This window comes from Alligator sinensis, unplaced genomic scaffold, assembly GCF_000455745.1.
Source record: "Alligator sinensis unplaced genomic scaffold, ASM45574v1 scaffold628_1, whole genome shotgun sequence".
NCBI lineage: Eukaryota > Metazoa > Chordata > Crocodylia > Alligatoridae > Alligator > Alligator sinensis.
Genome location: NW_005841873.1, coordinates 863,542 through 890,693, shown reverse-complemented (window position 1 = coordinate 890,693; position 27,152 = coordinate 863,542). Strand labels below are relative to the sequence as shown.

General features: G+C 41.2%; 1 protein-coding gene across 3 annotated transcripts in view; it reads right to left on the bottom strand.

The window, feature by feature from the left end:
* Window positions 1-27,152, bottom strand: part of GALNT9 (polypeptide N-acetylgalactosaminyltransferase 9) — a 267,354-nt gene that overhangs the window by 12,158 nt on the left and 228,044 nt on the right. For all 3 annotated transcript variants that reach the window (XM_025195639.1, XM_025195647.1, XM_025195643.1), the window contains 3 exons: window positions 13,674-13,859; window positions 10,070-10,207; window positions 6,013-6,108 (listed from right to left, as the gene is read on the bottom strand). In XM_025195639.1, the coding sequence (XP_025051424.1) occupies window positions 6,013-6,108; window positions 10,070-10,207; window positions 13,674-13,859 (420 nt within the window). The remainder of the gene's footprint in view (window positions 1-6,012; window positions 6,109-10,069; window positions 10,208-13,673; window positions 13,860-27,152) is intronic.

Here is a 27,152-nt window from a genome sequence, read left to right as displayed (position 1 = left end):
AGGGGGGGGGGGGCAACGTGCTCTCCAGAAGAAGTGCTTCTGGCCCACTTCTCGGTCAGCTGTCAAGTGTGCTGGGGACCCCTCCCACACTCCTGTGGGACACTCCATGTGCCCCAGCATCTCAGCATTTATGAGCTGCTTGCTACCTAGAAGCATGTAGAAAAAACATTTAAAGCTGTGTCTTATATTCGAATCGCCAAATCTTTCCATATCTCTCCAAAACAATTTGGAGGGTTCCAATTTGATTCAGAGAGATTAAACGGTCTCCTGATTCAATTCAGATTCGGAGATTTGGCTACCAAATCGGGACAAATCTCCGCCAAATCGAATCAGGGACTGAAGGTTCGCGCAGCCCTAGCAAATACTACTAGGCAGATGGAATATTCATGAGGCAGACAAGGTGATGGTATCCTTTCCATTTTACATATGAAGAAATTCAAATGGAAAGAGTCCATTGTTTAATTAAGGGAGAGTTAGTGCCAGAGCTGACATCACCACCACACGCCTAGCTGAGCAGATGACATCACTTCTCAAATTGTGCAGCTGCCCCTGCTTTTACCTCTGTGGTTGAGATGCTAAACCAGCTCAACTTGACACAACTCTCCTGGAGGCAATTTTGTCTGTCAATAAGAAGTTAGATGGAGACAAAACATCAGGGCCATTTAGGTTCCAAAATACTCAGATCCATCTATCAGTTTTCCCTGATAGATATGATAACCCTTTCTCCCTTGGGACTCTTCCACATAGGGTGCTTCCTCTCTCACTGTTGGTTTGCTACCATTTTTTTAGGACCCAATAGCTCTCTGACTGGTTGTCTTTGTCAGGTCAAGAATTCTGGGACGCCCAAGCTCATGCCCAAGAAAAGTATCATTAGTACTATCTTGGAAGACACCAAATCTTGTGGAAAAGCAGGGGCTGGTACTCAGTACACTTTGTGTACATAGTAGATGTTCCAAGGCAGCGGAAAGGATTTCCAATATTCAGAAGATGATTCACATAATTTATTGACCCATGCCCTGTGGTCACTGAAAAAGGAGCATGGTCTGTTCCTACATCTCACGAGTGAGCTACAAGCTTGCTTGAAACCCCTTGGAGAAATATGTCGCTACTGGGTATAATCTGAACCTAGCAGATTACAAGATGTAGGCAGCTGGGTAATTAGCTGACAAAAGTAGAGGGAACAACTCTGCTTTTCAAAGCTATTACTTAGCGCTGACTACTTTCCCAGCCACAAATACAGCTGTGCATTCACCTGCTTTGTCCCCTTTTCTTTGTTACAGAGCGCACATCACACAACAGTGTTTCTTAACCTGTGGGTCATGACCCAGAAGTGGGTCGCAAGAATATAGAAAAGGTTGCAAACAAACTTTAAAAATGGATTCTCCTTTAAAGGAGAACAATGCGAGAAACTGTGGCTTTTCCCTTGCAGGCTGGCAGAGATTCAACCTTCAAGGGGCTTTTTGGAGCTGCTTGGGTGCCCCCCAGCACTGCTCCATCCCTGCCCCACACACTGGGGGCCTAAAGGCAGGAGGCAGCGGGTCAGGAGTGAGGGGCACTGGGTTGGGATTGGCCATTGATGTTTACAAATGGGTCCTGGTACAAAAAGGTTGAGAATTACTTCTCTATAAAATGAGAGTCAGGATGCAATACCAGGGGTTCAACCTACAAAATAAATTACAGTCAGAACCACTGCCACTGCCTTCATTATTCTCATCACTACAGGCACTGAGGTGCAACATTAGAAATTGCAAAAGACCCTTCTCTAGGGACTTTACCCTGTGGCCCTCTGGCCAACAGAGATATGATGCTAGAGAGTGCACTCTCTATATGCGCCTTGACAGCCTCTAACTCAACTGGACTCTTCCTGGAAAGCTCATTTGCATCTAATTAAGCAACTCTATTTTGTTATCTTAATCAAAGGCTACTCCTCTAAATTTACTGTGAAGGTGTCAGTCAAGTGTCCCATAATGAACCTAGCAAGGGTGGACGTTTTGGCAGTAGGAGCTGAATATCTATTCATTTTTCTCTAATAAGGTGTGACCCGTCACCAGCTTGCAATTAACCACAATGGGCAATATTTATATTTTGCAAATCTTGTTATGCCTCCATGGTTATCTACAAGGGAGGATTCCAAGTCAGTAATGTGTATGGCTGAACTTCAGTTAATTGTTTAAGTCCGTGATAAGGTCAGAATTTATTTATGCATGAATGCATGAATGAATGTTCATTAATGCAGTTCTGATTTAGATGACACTTAAATGAAACTAAAATGACATTTCAGGAAAAAAAAAAGCCAAAGTTCTGTATTTAAATAATATCTGACTTTCATTAAAAATAAGTAATATCAGTATACGCACAGAATTAAGCAATTTCATCCCTCAAGATATTTGTACAGGAACTGATCTAGGAAAGCAAACTTCCTTAGGAAAGGGCTTAAGCATAAGCTTAACTTAACTACTCTGCTTAAATCCCATTTAAATCATCTTTAAACATGTACTTAATGCTATACCTACTCATAAAAAATTGATGTATGCGCTTTAGGGCCATATGGGTCCAATCCAACGATTATTTAAGCGAACGTGACAATTCTGGTGAGGAAGGAATAACGAACACAAATAACAGCTGAAGAATCAAACCTTAATTTGCTTAATTTGGTACTATGCAGTGGCTCCCCAAATTACAAGGGCAAATTAGCATATTTTGGCCTTTCATTTTAATTGGCATCTTCAGCACACATATTCAGCTGCTAAGCTACATGGTTCTTTGATTAAGGCAATATGCACAAAGTGGCTGGATTTTGTTCAGTGAAGTTGTCATAGTGAAGCCACACATTTTTGTCTGGAATGCAGAGATGTTTTTGTGGCATAATTACAGCAGGTCGTGCCTAGTATCCCATTCTCCTATTTGAGAGAAGTGCCGCACAACCAGAGGACAGTGTAAATTCCATCCCAGTCTAGTAATTCTTTTAAAAATACATTTCAGAAGGTTTCTTGAAATCATCAAGGTCAGGGTCTCATGACTCCTTAGCTAACTTGTCCTATGGATTGAAATCAATTAACAATTAGGTATCTGACTTGCTCAGGAAACTTTGACAATTCCACTAGGCCCTGTTCTTCTTCATGATATGCCTACATACTCCTGGGCCCTAAAACTGTCTTAGATCCTCATCGGTACATTGAGATTAATAAGATTTCCTTTCCCGCCACATGAGGTATACCGTGTCCATCTGGGTTTTGAGCTCTCCGGGCAGACGCTGGATCTCATTCTTGGTCCATGCACCAAATGGCACAATGGAGTCCTAAACAGGGCCTCTAAGCATTATCGTAAGTGCAACTGAGTAATACAAATGACAACAGCATCACCAGCATTCACAAAATAACCTGTGCAGCCCACTCAGATAACCCCACACTGGGTCCTTTTGAAGGAAACATTCACAAACACATGACCTGGCATGTACTGATATTATACAGGTGTGGAGGAACTAAGGGCTCCTATACACATGCTCAAGGGGGGAGGGGGGAGTCTGTTTTAATTGGAACATTTCCCTGACAGCTGCTCTAATTAAAACAGCTTGCCGTCATGTGTATTAAGTCCCCGTGTTTTAAAATGGCCACAGGGATGCTTTAACTAAAGCTCATTCGACGAGCTTTAGTTAAAGCCTCCCATCAAGCATTTTACAATGCAGCGGGGGGGAGGTTTAAAACACATGCCCGTGAAGTGATGCTGGGACATTCTAATTAGATTTGAATGTGGAGCAGACTTGATTAATCACAGCTTGCTTGGACATATTCTAATCAGAATGTGAACCAGCGTACCTATAGGTAGCCTAAGTGTCTGGATACATACTCTTAGGACACTAGAGACCTACAGAGGGCCAGGTAGGTGACCAGGGAGTAGCTAACTGACAAAGTTAGAGGCATATCCTAGAAGAGTGGTTCTCAGCCTTTTTAGGCTCAGCCCCCTTCCATAACTCTTGTGAACTGAATGGGACTCCATTTCAATAACAACTTATTTTATTGTAGCACTTAACTCCTGGGACAGGGGCATGGAGGGCATGGGGAGAGTGTGCACTTAGCTCCTCACACAGCAATGGGACACGGATGGCCACAAGTTTACCTCCTTGCACTGGACCTGGGCAGACCAGCCTGTGCTTAGCTCCTCACACAGGGTTCGGGGAGTGCGGAAGAAGTGAGCACTAAACTCCTCACACAGGGGCAGGCAGGGACAAGTGTGTGCTTACCTCCTTTCACTGGAGCCATGCAGAGATGAGCTTGTGCTTACCTTCTTGCACAGGAGCCAGGAAGAGAAGAGCAAGCGCTTATCTCCTTGTGTGCCATGGCACGCTCCAAAGAGTCTCACGGCACCTCAGGGTGCTACAGCAGCCCTGTTGAGAACCACTGTCCTGGAAGCCTGAGACCCAGCTTGCAGCAAAATTCCCACGGGGCCCAACCCAGTGCCCAGAGGCCATGTCCAGATGAACCAGGGGCATGTGGTTTGTTGAGCCACAAACCTTATACGGGGAACATTAAAATGTGTGGGGCGATACAAATTTGCAGCGTGGTGGCAAAATTTGCTACTGGGATTTCCTGGTATCTAAAAAACCCTGGAAACAAAAGTGGCACAAAGCATGTAAAATAAGTGTGGGCTGGCACAAACAGAGGCCGGGCTGTTCAGAGCAATGGTCTGGCTGCTGGCCAGGCCTCTGCACTGCCTGAGTTGTGCCACTGCTGCCCCAGCGTGCCACCAGGTAAGACTCCTGAGGCCAGCACAGGTGCTGGCCCCAGCTTCCAGCTCTCCCTGGCTGAAGGGCCCAGAGGAGCTGGGACAAGGCAGTTTGCCCATTGCTAGACAGTTTGTCCCAAAATGAAGTGTATGTGCAGGGGCATGTTCTGAGGCAATTTGTGCCACTCCAAGTGCTCCACACCCCTGCTCATCTGGACATGGCCACAGAAATCAATGGAAGTCCTTCCAATCATTTCAAGTGGGATTGGATCAGGTCCCTAACTTTTACTTGCAGTTTGCTTGCATCAGGAGGTCTTTTTTATTATTTTATTTTATGGTTTAATTTAATTGAGCTTTGGAAACAGAAGGAAGGAAGTTTATGAAGTGAAAAATAGTCTTCAGTGATGAAAAGACTTTTTTGCCTAAAGCTTGGTTTTTGTGAAACTTATTGGCATATGAATAGATAGAATGTTTTGACTACAAAATCATAGTCATGTACAAGATGTGCCATGCAGTCTGACTGCCTTCTTTTCCAGGAAAGTATTCCATTCGAACCATCCACTGACATTTCTTGTGAGTGTTGCACTTATTTTTCTACACTGCTAATCAAACCAACGAGCCAATTCTGCAAGCACGAGCATGCTTAATTTAACCACACAAAGTTGAAAGACTTCCATTGACTTCACTGAGCAATCTCATGGAGAGGGATCTAATGGAGTTCAGGGGCACTACTTATATGCACAAGAGTGTGAATAGATATGTGATGTTCTTATTTTTGATTTACAATTAGCATCAGCGTTAAGCTAAAGTGAAATAGGTGATGTTCTTATTTTTGATTTACAATTAGCATCAGGGTTAAACTAAATTGAAATAAGACACTCATACCCAAATGAGAGCGTTTACACAAGGCTTTTAATCAATGGAACTAAACTGGTTTAACTAAGGCATTGCAAATGTGTGTGTGGATCTGGCCTCTATTGAAGCAGTACAAAATACAGGGTGGACACTTTTGAACTAAATGCAAGCTAAACAAAAAACGAGCCAGTTTCAAACTAATACAAGTTTACACACAGGAGTCTGCACCAGTTTAAATAAGTCATTTGTTCAACCTATTTTAGTTGACTAGAAGCAAGTTTTGTGTACCACTGAAAAAATGGGCAAAGCAGGGCCAAAATTCCTAAATTTTCCCCATAGAAATTACATCATACTTTTGTTTGCTCTGAAGGTTTCTTTAAGTAGGTCTCAAAGCCTTCTAACAGTTGAGGGTTAAATACATTTTAGTTAATTTACCTGGGAGGACATTCCATGGCACGGATAGAGGATTGCTTTGTCATCATCTTCTGCTCCTTGGTCTAAGCAGTAGCCGCTAGCTTTGCTGTTACGAACCTACGATCAAAGTAGAGACCCATCGCTTTAGTCACCCCTTCACAGAAAGCAAACCTGCTTGTTTGAAGCTTTGTCACATTACAATTACCAAAGCAAATACTGCGCCAAGACATTGAACACTGCTTCAAGAGAGAAAAACATTCTCATTCGCCAACTCTGACACTCCATTACTCCTTCCTTTGGACACCTCTTAAAGCCTTTGACAGTGAATTCCCCATGTGAAAAGCCACAGCTGTATTATTTGAATGTTCTGTAATCTTACAGGATTATTAACTTGGGTCATTTTTTATTTTTGCAAAATAATTGCGCAAAAAAGCAGAACCAACTCAAATTCACTTTGAAAACCATAGGTCAAATTTTGCCCCGAATAGGATGCTTCTAAAATAGATGCTTCACTGTGCATTAGATTAGTCTAATGTGCAGTAAAGCATCACTCTCTATGCGTATGCAGCAATTACTGTGAAGCAGATTAGTCTAATGCGCAGTTTTCTAGTACATGTACTAGAAATCAGTGCATTAAACTAATGTGCTGATGTGCACAGGTCCTCGTGGCTGGGAGGCAGCTGCCCAGCAGCCAGGACAGCTCTCTCAGCCATGTGGAGATCAGGACAGGTCCCTGACAGTACTATCTTATGGCAGAGTTAATTAGTATACTGTGCCCTAATACCAGCGCCAGACACTGACACTTTACAGTAGAGCTAATTAGTCCACTCTGCACATGTAGATGCAGTCAGGGAGTTTTCTGGTGTGTTATTTTTCAGTGTAGCATGCATAGAAAGCAGAAGTCTATATATAAAGGAGCTCATTTGAGTTGAGAACCTATCAAGTGTATCACAGATACCATGTTTTGTGTTTGGTGTATTGTCCTTTTGAAAAACAACGATATTAAATAAGATTACGGGTATCAGAAAAAGGATAGCTCAGGTACATGACATGCCAGAAGCTGAGATGCTTCTCCAGAACATTTGAATTTTTAAATCTCCCAAATTGTGTTGGAAGTCTTGAGAGACTTCAGGTGTTTTTTTCATCCTAATCAGGTTAGAAATACCACGCAAGTAGGCTTTCTTATCACGTCTTGGAACCGAGAGCACAGAATACAGGGGGACAAAACTTGCATTCTTTAACTGAACATTTTGAAACCATTGGATTTGCTTTTGAGGATGTGCAAATTTTTATGCACCCCATGTAATATATGTGACTTCGTAATTACTCAAGAGGCATAATGAAACATCATACACAAACTATCAGCAATCCTAAAAATAATCCTCCACTCTACTTACTGTGTAAGCACAACAGGCAGTTTGATAGGGAATTAAGGTACACCAACAGTTAAGCTTCAATATGGTTATTTTATGACTAAGGTACTATAAAGGCTAAAGAAGATGAAGACAGCTTTATGACAGAGCCTTAACATTTGTGAATTGAGTCAGTATGAAATATATTTTTACCACTGTTTCCATCTGTTTTATGTCTACTCAATACATTTATTTTCCTTAAACTCACTAAAATCCAGAGACTATAGTAACCACATTTTCTTCTAGGAAATAATCAGAAGGGAAGATATTTAATAACAGGCCTTGTCATTTAAGAGAATACATCTACTTAGCTACAGTGTATTTCAATTTAAGGCATGAGACTCCACTGGAGATATGCCAGTTTTTACCAGTTAAATGTTTGGCCATGGCTCTTTATCACTATACATTTGAATACATAAAAGGCTTACATCCTCAAGCTTCCCTTATATCAGACCACCCAATGGGAACAGACTCCTTCATCATGGCAGAACGCCTGGCGTAATTGACATGACTTTGGCAATAGTGCCAATGTGCGTCTCAGTTTATAACCATCTAAGATCTGCCAGTTACTAATAGCTTATGTTGAATTTACTAAATGTCTTTCCCCAGTTATTGCCAGGGATAGATATATTAAGATGCAAAGTGATATTACCTAATAAAACCTGCACTTTGCATCAATATCTAAAGTGACTCACCTATTTTTATATGAATTCAATCAAACAGAACAGGAAGGAAGGAAGCCATTTACCTCTTGCATGAAACCTCACTGCCTAGGGATTGAAAGGTAACTTAAGCAGGCAATTAAAAAAAAAATCTTTATTAACAATTATGCAACAGGGGAGTTTTTACTCCCCCCATTTTGCAGGCAGAAGTCACACTAGTCCTTACTGCATGGAAAAGTATGCTATAACCTGTTTGTATGTTTACTAGAAAGAAAAGCCTTATGGATGAGTTTAACTTGAAGATACACTTTCAGGCTGGGGACAGAAATTACACATAGAGCAGTATACGTGATTGGAAACCAGTTCAAATCTGTAACACAACAGAAGTTCACTGCACATAAGCTGCTTTCAGAATGGACAAAACCAGTTTAAGATAAACCTGGATGGATGTAGTATCAGACTTAACTGATTTAGGTTATATCAGGTTATTGAACTTCTGTCCCAGATCCCTTCCAGGTTCAAGTTAATTCACAGTCCCCCAGCATCCCAGGATGCTTTGCACCCCCCCGCACCTACCCACCTGCCCTTGCAACTGGGGGGCGGGGCTAGCCTTGGCCCAATCTGTCAGCAGGGATGTGCTCTAGCTCCCCCCTCGGCTTCTGGACTGGGCCACTGCAGGCATGTGGCTGCATGCCTGGAATCAAAAGTGAATGTCTGTTTACTTGCTTATTGGTTCAATCTGTGCCATTTAGACTAACCTACAAAGATTGAACTGATTCAGCCTTGGACTTTATGACTGTCTGTACTTAGCCTCAAGCTTTAGGGAGGGCTATTTCAGTTTTTTAGGAGGGCTATTTCAGTGACTATTATAAGCGAAAGGACTAAGCCACAAAATTTCAGTATAAATCTAAACCTCTTCCAAGTTCTATTATATCTGGGCGCAGCCATTTACCTATAGAAAATTCAGTTAGATTGTGTAAGATATTATTCAGCCTTGGAAGAGAGGTGAGAGTAAAAGAAAAGAGCCTAAATGGAACTAACAGTGATGATTTCTACTTTGAGCTTCTTGTCTTGAATGCAAAAGGAATCAAAAGCTCTTCCATCTTTCCACTCTTCTGTGAAATATGAAATATTGTAACCTGAAGGAAATAGGCTTCTACATCTTGCTTGCCACCAGACAACTTTGAGGTAAAAAGACTTTTTCAACCTTTCTCTGTGCCTAACCTGGACAAAATCAAATATTTCAAACAGGAGATTTTACCACACCTTCAGCTCTCCTGTGAAATATGAATTTTCATTTCTACCTAGGAGAACTTTTACAATCTCTGCTCTCTTCTATGCCTGATGAAGGGCAAGTGTGCCCAAAAGCTTGCAAATAAATAAAATAATTTGTTTGCAAATATCTAGTTAGTCTAATAAAAGAGATCGCTTCTTCCATGCGTTTTGATTTGTTTTGCCTCTAGAACAATATGGCTACAATCTGGATACTTGTCTTGAATGCAAAGTTCTCCCACTTGTAGTCTACATTCATCTTCTCACAGTGATATTTGATTTTTTTCCTAGTTACCAGAAAGTGATCCAGCTCCATCAAAAGATCTTAGAGGAAACCAAAGAGGAGCAAAGCCAGTAGGCTCATGTGCTCTTCCTACTTTTGGTTAACTACCATGGCTGTCTCAACTGCAAACTTTGTGATGCTGACATTTGTGCTGTCCCATTTTGGACAAATTACCCTTGTATTTACATTCTTAGGGCTGTTGTTAGCTAAAACCCAAGAAACTGCATTTCATTATTCATAAGAGTGATTTAATCTCATTTACTCCAGGAAGAGAGGGAACACTTCACAGAGCCTACACTTTCTAGACTTGATTAAAAAAGTATAGGAAAGTGTTTGTGTTCCTGCTATCGTGTCAATTTTAAATGTCACTGTGTTGTCTGATGCCCATTCACTAAGATGAAAGGAATGCTCTAATACAGTTACGATATATTTTCAAAGACATGCAGTACCTCTCCATAAGTGATTGTATTATTGTAAATCCTCATTTCAGGATAAACATTCTCCAAGTACCACTTAAAACTCCGGCATTGCAGTCGCTGCCGTAGAGCTATTCTTTCTGAAACATCTCCAAAGTCAACTCCTGGGTTCTGCAAAGCAGAAATATAACAGAGAAATCCCATTACAATGACTACACTGTTGTCTTCTTTACATAAAACTAAATTGGAGTTCATACTGTTTACAAGTTACATTCCCCCCATTCCCACTTCCCTTTGTAAGTAGCAACTCGTTGAACAGCCTTTGAGAGCCGACAATAAATATTAATGAAACTTCACTAGAAAAAGAAGAGAAACAATTAAAGACAAACAAATGTAAACCATAGCAAAAGAAAAATTAAAAAAGAACCCTAAAAAAATAAAATAGAGAAGACTAACAAATACAGCTCTGCTAAATTTTTACAATATAACTTTAACTCCCCTGTAAATTCTGGGCCTAATTCTGACATAAACTATAACCGCCTTCTAGTGGTATAATACCAGTAACTTCTATACAGCTCCACCAGCATAAATGAAATCAAGCCTTCAAAACTCAACACAGACCTGTTAAAAGGTTAATTAAAGCTCAATAAACTTTTGAATAGATCTTCATCCAATGTCCAATGACTCCGAGCTGGATTGTGGCCCTGTAGTATGTTTGATGCAACACAAGGTAAAAAAACCTCACTATCAGTGGTGGAATTTTGCTTTGAGATATTGCATACATTGGAACGTAGCATTCAGTGCAAAATACAGGTGGAATGAAGGCCTCACTTTGTTCCAAACCGAAAAGAGGACCAAATCCTTGGCCAGTGAAAAGCAGCAGAGCTCTACTGATGTAATGATGAGAAGCAAGACTTGAGTGCTGATTTACATCACCTGGATATCCGTCTTAACTTCTGCTTGCTTTGTGAACTGAAACTAGCAAGTTTTACATGGCTTGAATTGAAATACCATATACATTTTCTGCAGAAAGATCACTAAGTTCTTTACAGACAGTATCCAATACAGGATTACAAGGCAGCAGCAAGTCTTAGCTGCGGGTTTATTAGAATCCCTACCAGAGATACACTTTTTGGCAGAGAATACAAGTTTAGTAAAGAAAAGCCTTTTCTATTTATTATGCAAAGTTTCTGCTGTACTCACTGCCACTTGCTGGTACCTATTTTGCCTGGATTTTTCTATGTAACATTCATTCAAATGAAGGTTACCCTAAAAAAACAACATTGCATGAATTGTATGCAGCTAATACCATAAAATCACATAAAGCAAGATTCCTGGGTCACTGAAATCAGCAGGGAATAGATCACAGGAAGGGGTAAACCAAATCTTTTGTAGATGGAAAGAATATTTTCTTGTCTTGTTGAAGTGTTCAGGTTGATAGGAGCAGTTTTGCTGTCGTGTTGATGGACCATCTGTTAGTCAGGATGCATGACATTCTCCGGTGGCTTGACATACCAATCAAATATGGAAGGGGTAAGGTGAATTACAGTGTTACGTGGACTAAGTCTGATATGATAGGATTCAGCAATGCCACTACTTTGCTAGTAAGGAGTACTCACTACTTCGTAATTAGGCAGTCCTACTCTTACCTCCAGCTGAACATGAAGCCAGTGTAATGAGCAGCTATTACCATAGTTGTATTTGTCTGATGTAAGATGTAGTGTTATGTGCAGATTATAGAGTAAGTAATTGTGTTATATGCTATGTGATGGTGTTAAGGAAGCACACAATGTTTATTATGTGGGTGAACTGTGTAGCTCATGCTCTGAGACTAATCAGTGATTTTTCCAGTCCTCTATCAACCATATGTCTGTTAATAAGTGTACGGTACCTTTTATTCCTCATAGCCTGAATACCACAGTGCATTAGATCTGTGAAATAGTAGCATCCTCACTTCCTCTTGGCAAGAACTAATGGGGTTATTTTTATGATGTGCATTTTATCAATCAATTTATTTTATGGAAAGTAAATTTTAATGTACAATGCTTCTTGCTAGTTTTATGCTTCCTAATGTAGACATGCCTAGTTTTTCAAAGCACTGCTGTCTAGTTCAGTGCAGAGAACTGCATCCAAAGCTAATCTTAGAGAGATTAAAGAGAATCATGTTTAGGTATAAATGTTTATTTAAATGCCTTTTTTATTTTCATTTGTGGAAACCGTCAAGCAAATAAATTTACCAGAGTTATTTTTTCCTCTTTCTATCAGAAAACTAAGAGGCCACTCAAAGGAATGCAAACAGAGCCTGGATGGGTGGAAAAGAAAATATTTGTGTTATTGATGCAGATGTCTTTGTCTTTCCCATCACCTTGTTTGACACAAGTTAATACAGAGGAAGCGAAAAGACTTCTAGACAAGTGCCTCATGCAAAAAGATGCAGCACTCTAATTCAGCTGAGAAGTATCTTCCATAGCAAATTAGTTCACATGTGAAACACTAACAGCTGAAACAGTGGCCCACTGGACGTACTCTTCAGGGTTCAACATGCGGAAATGTGCAGCAAAATGGATGGAGCATGGCTCCTCTAAATTTATGCAGCCTGGACAGTACATTCAGATGGTGTGATCTGAAGGGGGACCTGGATTCTTTGCATCTATGCCTAGATTCTGAGATTTAATCTAACACCCAAAATACTGCTTTGTGTAGGTATATCATTAATATAGGTATTTAGGGACTAATCCAAATCCATTGAAGTCAATGGAGAGATGCTCATTAACTTTAGTGGGTCCTAGGGCATAACATTGAACATTCACAGGTGTGCATCTGACTTTTTTCTCATTCAGGCCCTGATCCAAAGCATATATATATAGAATTCAACAGGAGTCTTTCCATTTACTTCAGTGAGCTTGGATGAAGCATTTACTAGGCACCTCCCATTATTAAATGATTGTACTGCGTTTTAACTTGTCTGTTTTTTTCCATGTACACTACTTGGACAAATAGCCACTAAAGGACAAAGCAGACAAAAAAAGCAAATCAGCTTCCCCATGACATTATCGTGCAAGACCAAATGTCTCATCTTTTACAGTTTTTCTCAAGTGATGCATCATCAGAGACAAACAGGAAGTTAATTTATTATTTTTATTTAGTAATATTTTCCCTAACATTTCCCAGAGGAAGCAACCATGATGAGCACTTCTCAGTAATATATGATGCAAAGTAGGAGAGAGCAACATGTCTATAATATAGTCACCAATATCCAAATTAAGATAAAGTCTGGGCCTCATTCCCCTGTCTGATACACAGTTTTACACCAATAAATTCCACTGACAAGCACAATGCAGCAAAATCTTTATACAGTCTGGCAGGACTGTAACATTTGAGCACCTTGAAGAATAATGTCCTCCTAATTAACAACTTATTCCCAGGAAGTACATCTGTAAGGCAAGGCCATCTGAGTCACCACTCATCAACGCTCAATTTAACTTATTCTGGGGGGGTAAATTAAAATGGTAGTTTTTGTTCTGAATGTTTGCTGCCTTGAAAGCCCTCATACATCAAGTGTGAATGGTGCTAACTCAAAGCAGACACTTACGCTTCTCTGCCTCCGTTTAGGATATATGATGTGGTCTTCACTTACCGTCATTGGGATGTTCCATGCCATGTAAACGTGTGACTTGAAGTCATCCATCCAGACCTCAGCAGCTCGCAAGGCATTGCGCTTTGCATAGTAGTCAATGTCATTGTTGTAAGGTTTCTTTGTGCGTTCAATGTGAGCCACTCTAGAGCAAGGTAAGACTTCCATGCTTCCTCCGCACTGCCAGACCTGTGAGAGTTTGAGAATGAAACCATGAAACAAGGAGAAATTTCTCCGAAAAAGCAGGCTGACATGGTTGTTGATTGTAAGATACTGTCTCCATTGACACATCAACATCTGCTAGCTTGAGATAACAATGCTACTCTTTCAGTTCTTAGGCAGAACAACTTCTGAAGGAGAAAATTGGAGACCTGAATGTCAGGGACCAAATTCGACTAATATAAACTGCCGCAACTCCAGTGAAGTCAGTCCTTCAGCTGAGGGTCTAGGTGGGGTCACCATATTCCATATCGTATATACTGGGGATCAATTTTGGGAGGAAATTTGCAAATAAACTAAGGCAGGCAAGGTTCTCTGGGTAAATCCAATATCTTTAATTAGACCAACTAAAAGAGTTGGAAAAATTCTTCTTTCATCTGTCAGAACAACTGCAGACTTCCTCAGCTAGAAGAAGGGTATCTGTACCCAAAAGCTAGCAAAGAAGAATTTTTCCAACTATTTTAGTTGGTCTAAGAAAAGATACCAGATTTATGCAAAGAATCTTGTCTGCCTATGTCCTTAGAACAACACAGCTACAACCTACACCCCACAAATAAACGAATGCACTTGCGTTAGCTCCAGTTTGACCATTTCTAAAAGAAGGTGGATTATGTACATGTAAGTGTGCATGAGCGTACCAGCTGAGGAATTCAACACAAGGGCCTTTATGCAGAAGATAGAAGTGCACCTTTTGGTTAGACAGGGAGGAGAATGACAGGAATTATCTACATGAGAGATATGAACAGAAAGCCATTGGAAAGTCATTTTCCCACTATACATATGCATGCTCTAATTTTTAAAAAATCAGGTGATTTTCCCATGTTTTAAAAAATCGCCCCCCACAACTTCTTCAGTTTTCAGTTGAACTATTCTCTCTTTATAAGCAAGTGCTGCCTTTAGCCTTATTTGATCACTGATTTACCTGGTTGGAACAGAACTGCCACTGGAAGTTGCCTGGGAATAAGATTCTAGTCTCAGCACTGACTGAATTAACACAGGGTGGTAGACATTTGCACCCAGCCACTCACACATCACTATAAGCTTCCCCTGGAGTGACTCTTATTCCTTGAAGTTCACCGCAGGTACAAATTACTTATATTTATCTCTCAAATTCATTCCTCAGCTGTTTCAGGGTAAGCTCATTGGCCAAGCTTCCTCCTTGTTCTATCCTCATGCCTGCACGAGGGAGTAATGAGTGAGGATAAACTTTTTTTTACACCCCTACACATGCTAGGCAGAACTGAGGTCTGGTTATTTAAGAGTAGATGCTACATGCCCACTTAGCTCCTGCAGGAAACAAGCGGGCACAAAGCAGTGGGACCTATGCACAGCACTAATTTCACCCAACTACATAGTGGGTGCATCTACATGTACAATTAATTTGAAGCAATAAACCCTGGAGCACCTTGAGTTGGATGAAACTAGTTCTGGGCACAGCATCTATACATGGGCCTGGGAAAGTAGCAATTTGAGCTGGGGCAAAGCAGTTTACACCAAGGCCGCTCCTGCTCTGGGCTCTTGGTAAGGGTGGTAGGCTGTGGAGGGGCTGGCTGGGGCACAAGGGTGCTGGAAATGCAGAGCCACGTGGCTAGGCAGCAGGCAGGCAGGAGTCTGGCACCCTTCTGCCTGGGCACAATTTATGCCCACAGTCAGCATCTACATGCACATTTAATTACAGTTAATTACTTCCCTGCAAGATAGTTCTGCACCAACAGTGTTAATCAGTTTACTGAGGCCTAATACCGTTGCACGTGTAGACAGTGATGCTTTACTCTGCAGCTGATTAGCCTACCCCACAGTAAGGCGCACATGTAGACACAGCCAGCGAATAATAATTCACTGCTGGTGAGGCCCATCAATACATTTTTCTGTTGTCTTTCTCCCACCCAATCCAGATAGTGGAAACAAAGAAGGAACAATTTTCTAAAGATGGCTCTGAGCCTCAGAGGGGTGGTACAGTCTCCACCTCTTTAGGGAACCTCTATAAAAAAAATAATGGTCTTACTGAAGTAAATAAAATACAATCAATAGTCCATAGCTTTCCAAGGCCACATATTGCTGAGGATAACAACTCATTTTCCAAGTAAGTTAGACTCCATGATAGGACAAGGGAAGTTGCACCTACACAGAGCCTGCCTTCTTGGAGACCAAGATAAATTGCTTGGAGAAAAGCAGATAAAATCTTATCCCTCTACTCTGCTTTTTGAATACTTATCAAGATAATATTTATTTATTTGTTGCCCTCCAAGCAGTTGTGCAGTAAATCACTGGTCACAGGAATTTGCATTTGATAAATGAAATGCACAGGAAAACACACTGCTCATAAATTTGGACCGACATATGCCTAGAGTTTCCACTGCAAAAAGGAAGTGCAAAAAGGAGTCAATTAATTTTCATGATCTGAATAGAAAATGCACAGTACACTTCACTATATTGCTATTTGCCTGATCCAGCCATATAATGTATGGTACATTTTTCTTTCCTTTGATATGGTTAATGACCTTGTAATTTTTATTTATATATTTTGATACCAAGGGCAAATACATTATCTGAGTGACAGATTTATTTTCCTCCAACACTGATGCTTATGCAAAATGGAGAAGCAAAGAGGTACTAAACCGCAGCATTAAAGCAAAGAGTTTAGCTCATCTATAAATTCAACACGAATAGTTATTTACCAGGGATAAATTCTCCCCAGATGAAATCCACGGGGAAACTGGACACCTGGTTTTGAAGGAAACAAAACCGAAAAATTCCGCCTCAGGGTACAGAATGCTCACCCTGTCGAACATGCTCTTTGTTGCTTAGCAGTCAGTGCAAATTTGCACAGCAGTATGATTAGCCCACCTGCAGACACTCAAGATTTCTTTACATTTCATTTCCACCTACCCACTTCTACCATCAGTTTTCCAGGAAGAAGATATCTGCTTGAAATGAAACACAAATAGAACTGGTCAGGACTTTTTCAATGGCACTTTTTTTTTTTGATTGAAAAAACACTGATTCACTGAAACCCACAGTTTTCATGGCTATGAAGGAATAATCTTGGGGCAAGATTTCTTAGGGCTAGTGTGCAATTGCTGGACACAACCCATGAAAGCTAGAAAGATGACCAGACAGTGAAGGTGCCAATAGTCTATTGGGTAGAAGACCCATGTTCAAGTACCTGCCCTAATAGTTTCATAGTTGGTAGGGTCGGAAGGGACCTGAGCAGATCATCAAGTCCGACCCCCTGCCATGGGCAGGAAAGGATGCTGGGGTCAAATGACCCCGGCTAGGTGACTGTCAAGCCTCCTATGGAAGACCCCCAGGGTAGAAGCAAACACCACTTCCCTTGGAAATTGGTTCCAGCTCCCAGCCACCCTGACTGTGAAGTAGTGCCTCCTGATGTCTAGCCTGAATCTACTCCCAGTCAACTTACGGCCGTTATTCCTTGTGACTCCCGGTAGTGCTTGGGGGAACAGGGCCTCTCCCATTTCCTGCTGGTCCCCCTTGGCCAGTTTATAGACGGCCACCAGATCCCCTCTCAGACTTCTCTTGTGGAGGCTGAACAGGTTCAGGTCCCTTAGCCTCTCCTCGTAGGGCCTGCCCTGCTGCCCCCCGATCATGTGAGTGGCCCTCCTCTGGACCCTCTCGATGCTGTCCACATCCCCCCTGAAGTGCGGCACCCAGAACTGGACGCAGTACTCCAACTGCGGCCTGACCAGTGCCGCATAGAGGGGGAAGATCACCTCCTTGGACCTGCTCGAGATGCATCTGTGGATGCATGACAAAGTGTGGTTAGCCTTCCTGACCGCGTCCCCACACTGTCGGCCCATGTTCATCTTGGAATCAATAGTGACTCCAAGATCCTTTTCTGCCTCTGTGCTGAATTAGAAGGGAGTTCCCCAGCCTGTAGGTATGCTGCTGGTTCTTCCTCCCCAGGTGCAGCACCTTGCACTTGTCAGTATTGAAACCCATCCTGTTCTCATCCGCCCACCCCTGTAACCGGTCCAGATCTAGTTGTAGCCTGTCCCTCTCCCCCAGCATGCCCACTTCTCCCCACATCTTAGTGTCATCCGCGAATTTGAACAAGGTGCTTTTTACCTTTGTCCAAGTCACTGATGAAGATGTTGAACAGTGCAGGCCCGAGGACCGAGCCCTGGGGGACCCCACTGCCCATATCCCTCCAGGTCGAAAATGACCCATCCACCACCACTCTCTGGGTGCGGCCCTCCCACATCACAACAAGGGAATATTCTCCCACATCACAACCAAGTACCTTACTACCAGACTACTGTGCATTCCTTGGTGGGTTTCTTCTGTTGGAGCTGTTGCAATTTACACAAATAAATTACTTTTCATCATTGTGTGTGTCAAGTGAATATTCACTGAATATCCTAACCACTGAATCAGGCTCTCATTAGTGCTATCTGGTCTGATGGACAAGACAACTGAATAAGTATGTAAAGAAAGGAAGTAAGGAGGTAAGGAAAAACAGGAAGAACCTAAGCCATGTGGGACTAGGTTTATTAAGGCATCGAGGGATCATATAAACAACCCCAATTCACTGATTTAAATGGGAGTTGGGTGCCTGAACATATTTAAAAATCTGTCCCTCTGCCAGCTGCTGCTTTTTAATATAATGCCTCTGGCTGCTCCCTGTGTGAGAAACAGCATTATAGAAACAGTGTCTAATCTTTTCACCAGACTCTTTGGAGGAGACAAAGAGGGATGAGAGAGAACATAGTCTCCTCTCCTGTAGTTTAAAATGAGGCTCCACCCCTCACCCCCAATCTGCAAGTGTCAGGAGAGATGCCAGAGGGTCATGGTCAAAGAGTCAGGAGACCTGTCCATCACAGAGACAGCAGGACCCTCTGCCTCCTCTGGATGGCAGCAAGTCTCCAACGTTGCACATTTGCCTGGTAGAGTGTTTGAAAATAAATGAGTGTATTATATTTCAAGGCTAGCTCACCAGGAAAGTGGAAATGAATCGTCTGGCTCACTCCATTACAGGCTTGTATACTACCAAAAAGCAGACATAGTACTTTTGTTCTCACCAGACAAAGTAGTAGTAATCTTGCCTCTACTGTCTTGACAACAGAGGGACAAAGTTGGGTGGGAGTATCTATTTGAAGGTAGCAATTGAAGTAGGTTGGGTATGGGCTTGGAGAATGTGCTCTGGACGGGGTATGGAGACTAATACTGTCTAGGTGGCAACAGCCTCTGCAGAGTAGAAAATTGGCTTCTCTCTTGCTGTCTGTCTTCCATGACTCTCTTAATGCAGCTGCTAAACCTGGAGATTTAGGGGGTTAACCTGGCATCAGAGTGAGCATAACATGATGCACTCTTTTAAGATATGATCAAGTAACTCCAAGAAGCACTCAATTTCTTTTCTAATTGTAGTTAATTTCTCATTTGAATGTTGCTCTTTAGGCTGCTATAAACAAAACTGATGGCAATATAAATGTTACCATAGTTGCGTTACCTTAGTGTTTTGGTGGCTAATTATCTCAATCAACTTTGCTATTTGCAACACAAACAGACATATTAAATATTAAGAGGAACAAGTACTCACATCAGTGCTAAATTACAGTCTGAGTGGTACTGTTTATAGTTTATGCTGCAGAGATGTACTAGTGCTAATTATAAGCTATACCCGTACACCTGAGATATGCTGGCCTATAGTAAAAATATTTACTGTACATTGCATTATAGTTATTTCCCCATGACATTAAAATATAGATAAAAGGGAGACTTCAGCATTTATTTTGTGTCCAAATATTAAGCAACATTCAGACAACTCTCTTGTGCTTTACTCGGTCTTTAACATGTCTTCATGCATCACCAAAAGGTTATGCAATTACAGGGAAGAGGGTCAATTTGGAAGGGATAAAAATCCTCTTTGGCGTTTTGGTTGACAAGAGGAGTCAAGTATGTAGGGGCTTGAGGCCCTGGCCCTCCTTGGGAAGAGGGCTGTCACCTGAAATGCATAAAACTTTCCACAGGTCCATCATCTTAGCACCTCATCATTTTTATTCATCAAAAACTATGAACTGTTCTTCCGAACTCCCCCACCCCCAAAAGAAAAATCCTGCAAATTTTTTAATCTTTTACCCCCCAAAATGTTTGGGTTTCAAAATCCCATCTTTTTAGTAAAATTATCCTATTTGGTCAGAATTTTTGAAAATCCAAACTTCATACCAAAAAGCCAAGCATTTAGATAGATTTTTTTTCTTGTTGTTTCAACTGTTCACTGTGACGACAAAAAAAAAAATTTCCATCAAAAAAAGTTGACCAAAAAATATGACCAGTTCTGATACTGGCTTTTGCTAGAGGTGAGATGTTGAGCTCAATGAAGTTCCAGTCTTACACAGCAGAAGTAATTCCTATGTGTAGCGGACTATTTGTAGCAGTGCTGTGTCTTCCTAGATGAAAGACAATGAAATTCTGTGTTGTTGGCATACTCAACTGAACAATTTGCAAGGAAGTGGTCTCATATTTGAAGGGACTTTTACTAATTACATATCTAAATTAGACTTCAGGGATCTAATCCTCTGTCAATTGAAAAGCATCCACCCTTTTGTTATTTGAACCCCAAATTCTGGAAGTAATTGTCTCCAGAGCAGCAAGTGAAAATATTTGTTTTACTTGAAAAAACAGTAATGAATGTCAAATCTTCGCCACCATGTTTATACACATGATCAAAAGCACTGATGGAAAAAACACGTTCCAAAAACAGACAGTATTAGAGACCATTCATCCTCCCTTGCCAAAAAAAATGCATACGGCTTAAGAACAAGCTCTCTCATGATTTGATTTTGTACTGCTATCCTTGCTATATTGGGGTCCTTGCTTTGGCTCACATGAGAATAGCTGGAGAAAAACATTTGTGGACCAAGTCCTACCCTTGGAAATCTAGTTGGATCTCTTGTTGGCTTTCACAGGAAAGAGAGAAAGATAATAGGAGAAGCAGCAACAATAACAGAAATCTGTATCTTGCTCTGAAATGTTAGTCACTTCACTGAGGGAGAGTTGAGAGAAGAATAAAAGCTTGCAGCAGGGACCTCCTCCATCAAAAAACCTGCTACTTAAAGAACTGCAGAAGAAGCATCCAGAATATTTGGTATTTTTGCAAGTATTTACCCTTGTGTTGGATTTGCTCCCAGGAAATCACTCACTCTTAGGGATTTATGCTTCCCCTACAGAGATCCAAACAGTAGCTGGAGCAGAAATGTAATAAAACAGATTTTCAATCAGTTCTCTACTGTCAATTCTTGCAAACATTCAAAGGTTCACAAAGCAGTTCTTAACTGGAGTCAACTGGGAGATGATCTTAAAAACATATACAGATGTTTAAATGTGCTTGGGTTACCAGGCCAAGAACAGCACCCCATGTCACTGCTGATGGTATAATATGGGAGGCTCATCATGTGGGCCACATTCAGTGGAATTGTGCCAAATTTATACTGGTGCAGATACAAATTGAAAAATTGGATTATCTTGCCATTAGGCTGTAGATGCCAAGAAGACTTGAGCATGGATGAAGAATCAGGCTGCTTATGCATAGCGGTTTCTATTGTCTAGTTTAGCAAGCCACTCAATATAAGCTAATTTTTCAGCATAAACTTTTAAAGTCTTTTCTCTTTTCTGGTGCATGAAATTCTTGCCCCAGTGACCACAGGAGTTCCAGATTAGACCTGAAAGAAGTGGTGAGACTTAGAGTTGCTCAGGATGGGTTGATAGGGAACCATGGGCTAGCAGCCAGCAGGTCTCTCCAGGCTAGGGTTTTGTTGATGCTGCTAGAGGTTTTTGTGTTAGATTTGAGGGTATAAGGGAGGGGAAGAGCCACATTCCCTCTTTATGTTAGATTTGGGGGTATAAGACTCATCCAGGTAGGGCAAGTGGTGGTGCTTTTAGTTCAATTTAGGGTTGCAGGTACTTGGTTCTTGGTTCAATCTAGGGTTGCAGGTCCTTAGGGTTGCAGGTACTTGGTTCTTTACCCCTAAACCTAGCCCCAGAGCCATGTACCCATATGCCTAACCATATATTGCACTGACCTGCTAGCTCTGCTTACTCCACACTTCTTTGAGCCATCACAATTGCATCCCCAAGTCTAACACAGGGAACTCTAGCAACCTGCACATCACCTTATTCCAGAGAGCTACTACTATACCCTAATTTGCAGTCCCCTATCTTTCATATGCTGGGCCATAACTTGGCAAAACCAAGCATTTCTAATAGGGCTGTGTGAAGCTTCGGTCCCCGATTCGATTCGGTGGAGATTCGGCCCCATTTGGTAGTCAAATCTCCAAATCTGAATCGAATCACAGGACCCTTTCATATCTCCAAATCAAATTGGAACCCTCCTAATCGATTTGGAAAGATTAAGCGATTCAGACAGAGACAGCTTTAAAATGTTTTTTCTACATACCTCTAGGTAGCAGGTGGGTCGCGAGTGCTGCAATGCTAGGGCGCATGGAGAGTCCCACAGAAGTGCGGAGGGTTCCACAGCGTGCTCGGCAGCAGACCCAGAAGTGGACCAGAAACACTTCCAGTTCACTTCCGGTTCCTCTGGGGAGTGCACCAGGGGGCCCGATTCAGCACTGAATCTTCAGATTCAGATTTGGCCAAATCGAATCAGGGACAGTGATCCAAATCAATGAATTGAATCGCTGTCCCTGATTCGGGCTGAATCACTGTCCCTGATTCGGGCTGAATCTGAATTGAATAGGGCCCGCTTCGCACACCCCTAATTTCTAACCATAGCTCCAACTCAAACTCTAGTGGCCACAATGCAAATCTCCAGACAGGGGTCTATTTGAGTAATACCAGATGTGCTGAGAACCAAGACCAACAGCTACAGGACATTTTTTGTCATTTAGCATACATGAACCAAGAACCAGGGCTGGAGCATGTATGCATAGTGGTGTGTCCTAGCATTATCCAGCATGATGTATACCTGCCCTTTGTGTCCTTGGCATATTCTCCCTTTTACTCCATGCTGTGTTGTGCACTCTTTATTTTACAGAAACTGGATCAGAAAGAAAAGGTGATGTAAGTACTCATACTGCCTCATTCTATTACCACCTGCATGTTTAAGACCTACTATACAATATATATATTTTCTGCTTTGTCCTTTATGGAACCTTGACCTACACTGTTTTGCTTGTAGACTGCAGCCCTTGCCTCCATGCCTGGATGGATTCAGCCCATCTGTCCCATTCCATTTCTGTCCAGCCTCCCCCCCCCACACACACACACACACTTCCCCCAACTGAACTTTATTTATTGTACTAAAAAGAAGGAAGTGCTTTGCCTCTGTTCAGCATAGAGCCTGGGGAACCAAGACAAACTAAAACCAGAATGGATATAAGCTAATCTGAGACTGTGGGCCTGTTTCAAAAGTAAGGCTAGAAAATTTCTGCCACTGGATGTGCCTGCTTGGAGGCAGTACAATTAAGAACCACTGCAGGCTGCCTTATAATTGTCTGCCAGCAGCTGGAAATTCTTTCCAGCTTCCCCCAGGCCCGAAGATCTGGCACATGAGAGGGGATCCCATTTTAAGGGAGAGAATGATCTTCTAAGCTATTATTTCTTTCATGCAGTGAGCAAGTGGTTGGAGGAAAACAGCTTTTCATCATGCCCTTGGCAGCAGGTTGCTTCTTCTCTATCTTACCCTACCGATGACTGTAATTCTTTGTACTTCAACAGTAGCCCATCTGTGATAGCATTTCATAAAGGAGAATGCTCATTACATCTGAAAAGTAGATCCTTAAGCTTTTACCCCACTAGAAATGGACTCCTAGATGTTTAATTGAAATGATTCTGAAGTGCAACCAAACAATGCAAAACACAAGCCAGAATGGAAGAAATCTTTCTCTTATCCCAGACTTTTATGCTTCTGCAAGGCACAGAAAGTAAATAGAACAGACAGAGGGAATTTTTAATAGTACTCAAACATCACACAGTTTATGATATCCCAGCATGGGAATTCTTAAAAGCCAAAGATAGGAGTTTTACAAAGTAAAGCCCATCAAAGATCTAATGTTTTCTATCTGTGAGGTTTTGAATTCAATTTATCAAAGCCATTTCAAAAGAAATCCAGGAAGGCAATAGAAAAGAAAAAAACCCATAATTGGAAAGGAACCTATATAACGATCAGCAACACATAACATCAGGGCTAGGGACAGAAATTATACATAAACTGGTATAAGTGATTGGAAACCGGTTCAAATCTATAGCACAACAGAAGTTCAGTGCACACAAACCACTTTCAAAATGACTGAAACCAGTTTAAGATAAACCTAGATGGATGTAGTATCAGACTTAACTGATTTAGGTTAAATCAGTTTATTGAACTTCTGTCCCAGATCCCCTCCAGATTCAAGTTAACTCACAGTCCCCCCACAACATCCCAGGATGCTTTGCACCTCCCCTGCAAACCCCTGCTTTCAAGATAGGCAGATTAGCCTTGGCCCAAGCTGTCTGCTCCAGCTGACCAGGAAGGCATGCTCTAGCTCCCGCCCCAGGTTCTGGGCTGGGCTCCTGCAGGCATGTGGCTGCATTTCCAGAATTAATAGTGAATGTCTGTTCGCTTGCTTATCAGTTCAATCTACAAAGCTTAGACTAACCTGCAAAGATTGACTTGATTCAGTCTTGGGCTTTTTAACTGTCTGTACTTAGCCAAATTGGCCCAGCCTAAGAAACAAGTGGAAGAAGCTGAAAATCAAGTTAGTGTTGTTTCAGAAAACTGCAGCATTCCCACTAACTTCTATGTTCAGGCACTAGACGTGGTGGAATCTCTTTTTCATAATGACTTACATTAGGGATGTCAAGCATTTGGGCTTTTCTCAATCTCTTTCAAAATGCTGTCTAGCATGAAAACCAAAATATGCAGGCAACCATAAGAATCTGAATCTAAAATCATAAGGAAATTCCTAATCACACCAAGGCAAAGAGAAGAATAGTTCCTCAGAGTGGACACAGGTCTAGGGAGATGTTACTATAACTCAACTCAATCTTTAGCATGACATGGAATGGCAATCACTACTATTTCCCCCAAGTAAAAGAAGAAGAGTCCCAGAAAGTTTCCTATTACCATCCAGAGCACAAGAACGTTTATGATTTATGTTGATCTCCAGTTCTTTAGGGATGTATTGGGCACCATGATTTTTCATATGAAATATTTATTTATCTCATTGCATCTGCTTAGAAAATTAGATTTTAAAAAAATTAAAGAGACAACCAGCTAATATTATTTAATTTGCAGCATGAAACAGGTCTGCATTGTTCACTGGGAACATAATGTATTTGACAATTGTTTACCGCAATTAATCTAAAACTGATGAGTTTTAAGGGACTTTTTTCCTTTCCATATTGTCAATATTGACTCCAGAATTGTATATTTCATCAGATAGATTAGATAAGGACCCTTTCTCCTTTCATTTCTTTCACATGTGAGGCTATTTGTAGCCAGGAAGCTATTATACTAAAATATGGTATAAAATTAAATTAATCATATGATCTCATTTACATTCATGGATTATACTTTTATGATCATCCCTAATGTCAACCACAATTATCATTTAAAAAAAAAAAAGCCTCTAGAAACATCCCATGCTATTTACACAGTGCACTCAAGAGGCAAAGATCTTGCCACATCAGAAAAACATTGTATGCCACGTTTAGCTACAGAAAATCATGCTCAGAACTGAAAGAAAATAGCCACACATTAGGACCCCTGGATTCTACCATGCTTTCCCTCTAAGATTACAGGGCATCTAAACACATAAGATTTAGATCCAGAAAAACACTGGTGAAACAATCTGATTGACCAACTACTTTATGATTGAAACCAATCCTATAAGCCTGGGCCCCTTCCATTCTTGCTAGGAATAATGTATATATGTTCTAGATATAAATAGTCCCAGGCCCAAGGCTAGGTCTTGTGTCAAAATGGTCCCAGAGCCATATGGCCTGAAATATCGAAAGGACACAACTGTTGTTTTCCTCTAACATACCCAGTCCCTGAGAATACATAGATTCATTTTTCTGTCTCTTATTGCAGGAAGCAAACTCTAGGTGATTGTTTTCCATCGGCTTTTAATGTTTACTCTGGCAGCTGCAATTCATGCAGCACAAGCTTAATTTGACCCATGTGGTCTTGATGAGTCAGGCAAATTCAGTATTTTGAAACTGTTAATACAGGCTGAGTGTCTCCTGTTTCTCTATGTCACGGACCCCAAGCAATTTATTCTTGGCAAACCAATACGTTTTCTGAACATTTTCTGAACCAAGTGCACAGGGTTTTGACTGTGTTGTTATCCCCTCATAGACTTGTTTGTTTGGAGGCCTGATCCAAGAGCTCTTAATGACTGTTGCACGAGAGAGAATTGTCTTTATTAAAAGAGGAACTCGCTGCACTGATACTAGATTTTCCTTAAGTATCTGTTAGATTACACTGGGCTTGGATCTGTTTGTCCTTGTTCCCTTAGAACCTTTCTAACATATTTTATAGCCGTACTGGGGTCCTTGAGAAAAAGTCAATGAGGGAGACAATGGGGATACAATAAGAGAGCTATTCACCATGAAATTTATGGGATGTCCTTCATATTTCCTTTAGGGACTATAGCAGGATCTCAGACTAGTTAAAGACTCAGAAGTCTCTGTGCTGAGGAGGATATGGACTTCTGTTAACCCTCTTAGAGGACAGTAATGCTCAGGTATACCTAAACTGAAATATTTCCTTGAGAAACTTGCACTCGACCATCATCATCTTGCTGTAAAGCTAAATTTTATACATGGAGAGATAAATCAGGTAAATTAATTGCCTGGCTGCTACAGGAGGGAGAAGATAGGATTTAAAATGATATTAAAAGTGACCCATATACTTTAACTGCTAATCCAATTGCTATAAATCCACATTTTGCACAATTTTACAAAGAACATTACCCCTTTGACCAGAGCATGTCTGTGGATGAAAATAATGGTTTTATGAGTGGGTTAGAATTCCCTTCTATAAAGAAAAACAGAGACTCTTTCACTTAATGAATTATCTTGGAGAGGGTGTTGTGGGGGCAGGGAAAGGCAGGTCATGAAACCTGAATAGAAATGAGGGTAGAATAAAATTGCATAGGTCAATCATGTCATACAAACATTAAAAAAGCTAGCCAGGAAACTAAGAAAATATCTAAACCAAGATGGTTCAGTATTTATTAGTTGCCATGGGGAAGTTCATGTATAATCCTAGTAACACTGGCTGTGAAAATATTTTTTTTGATG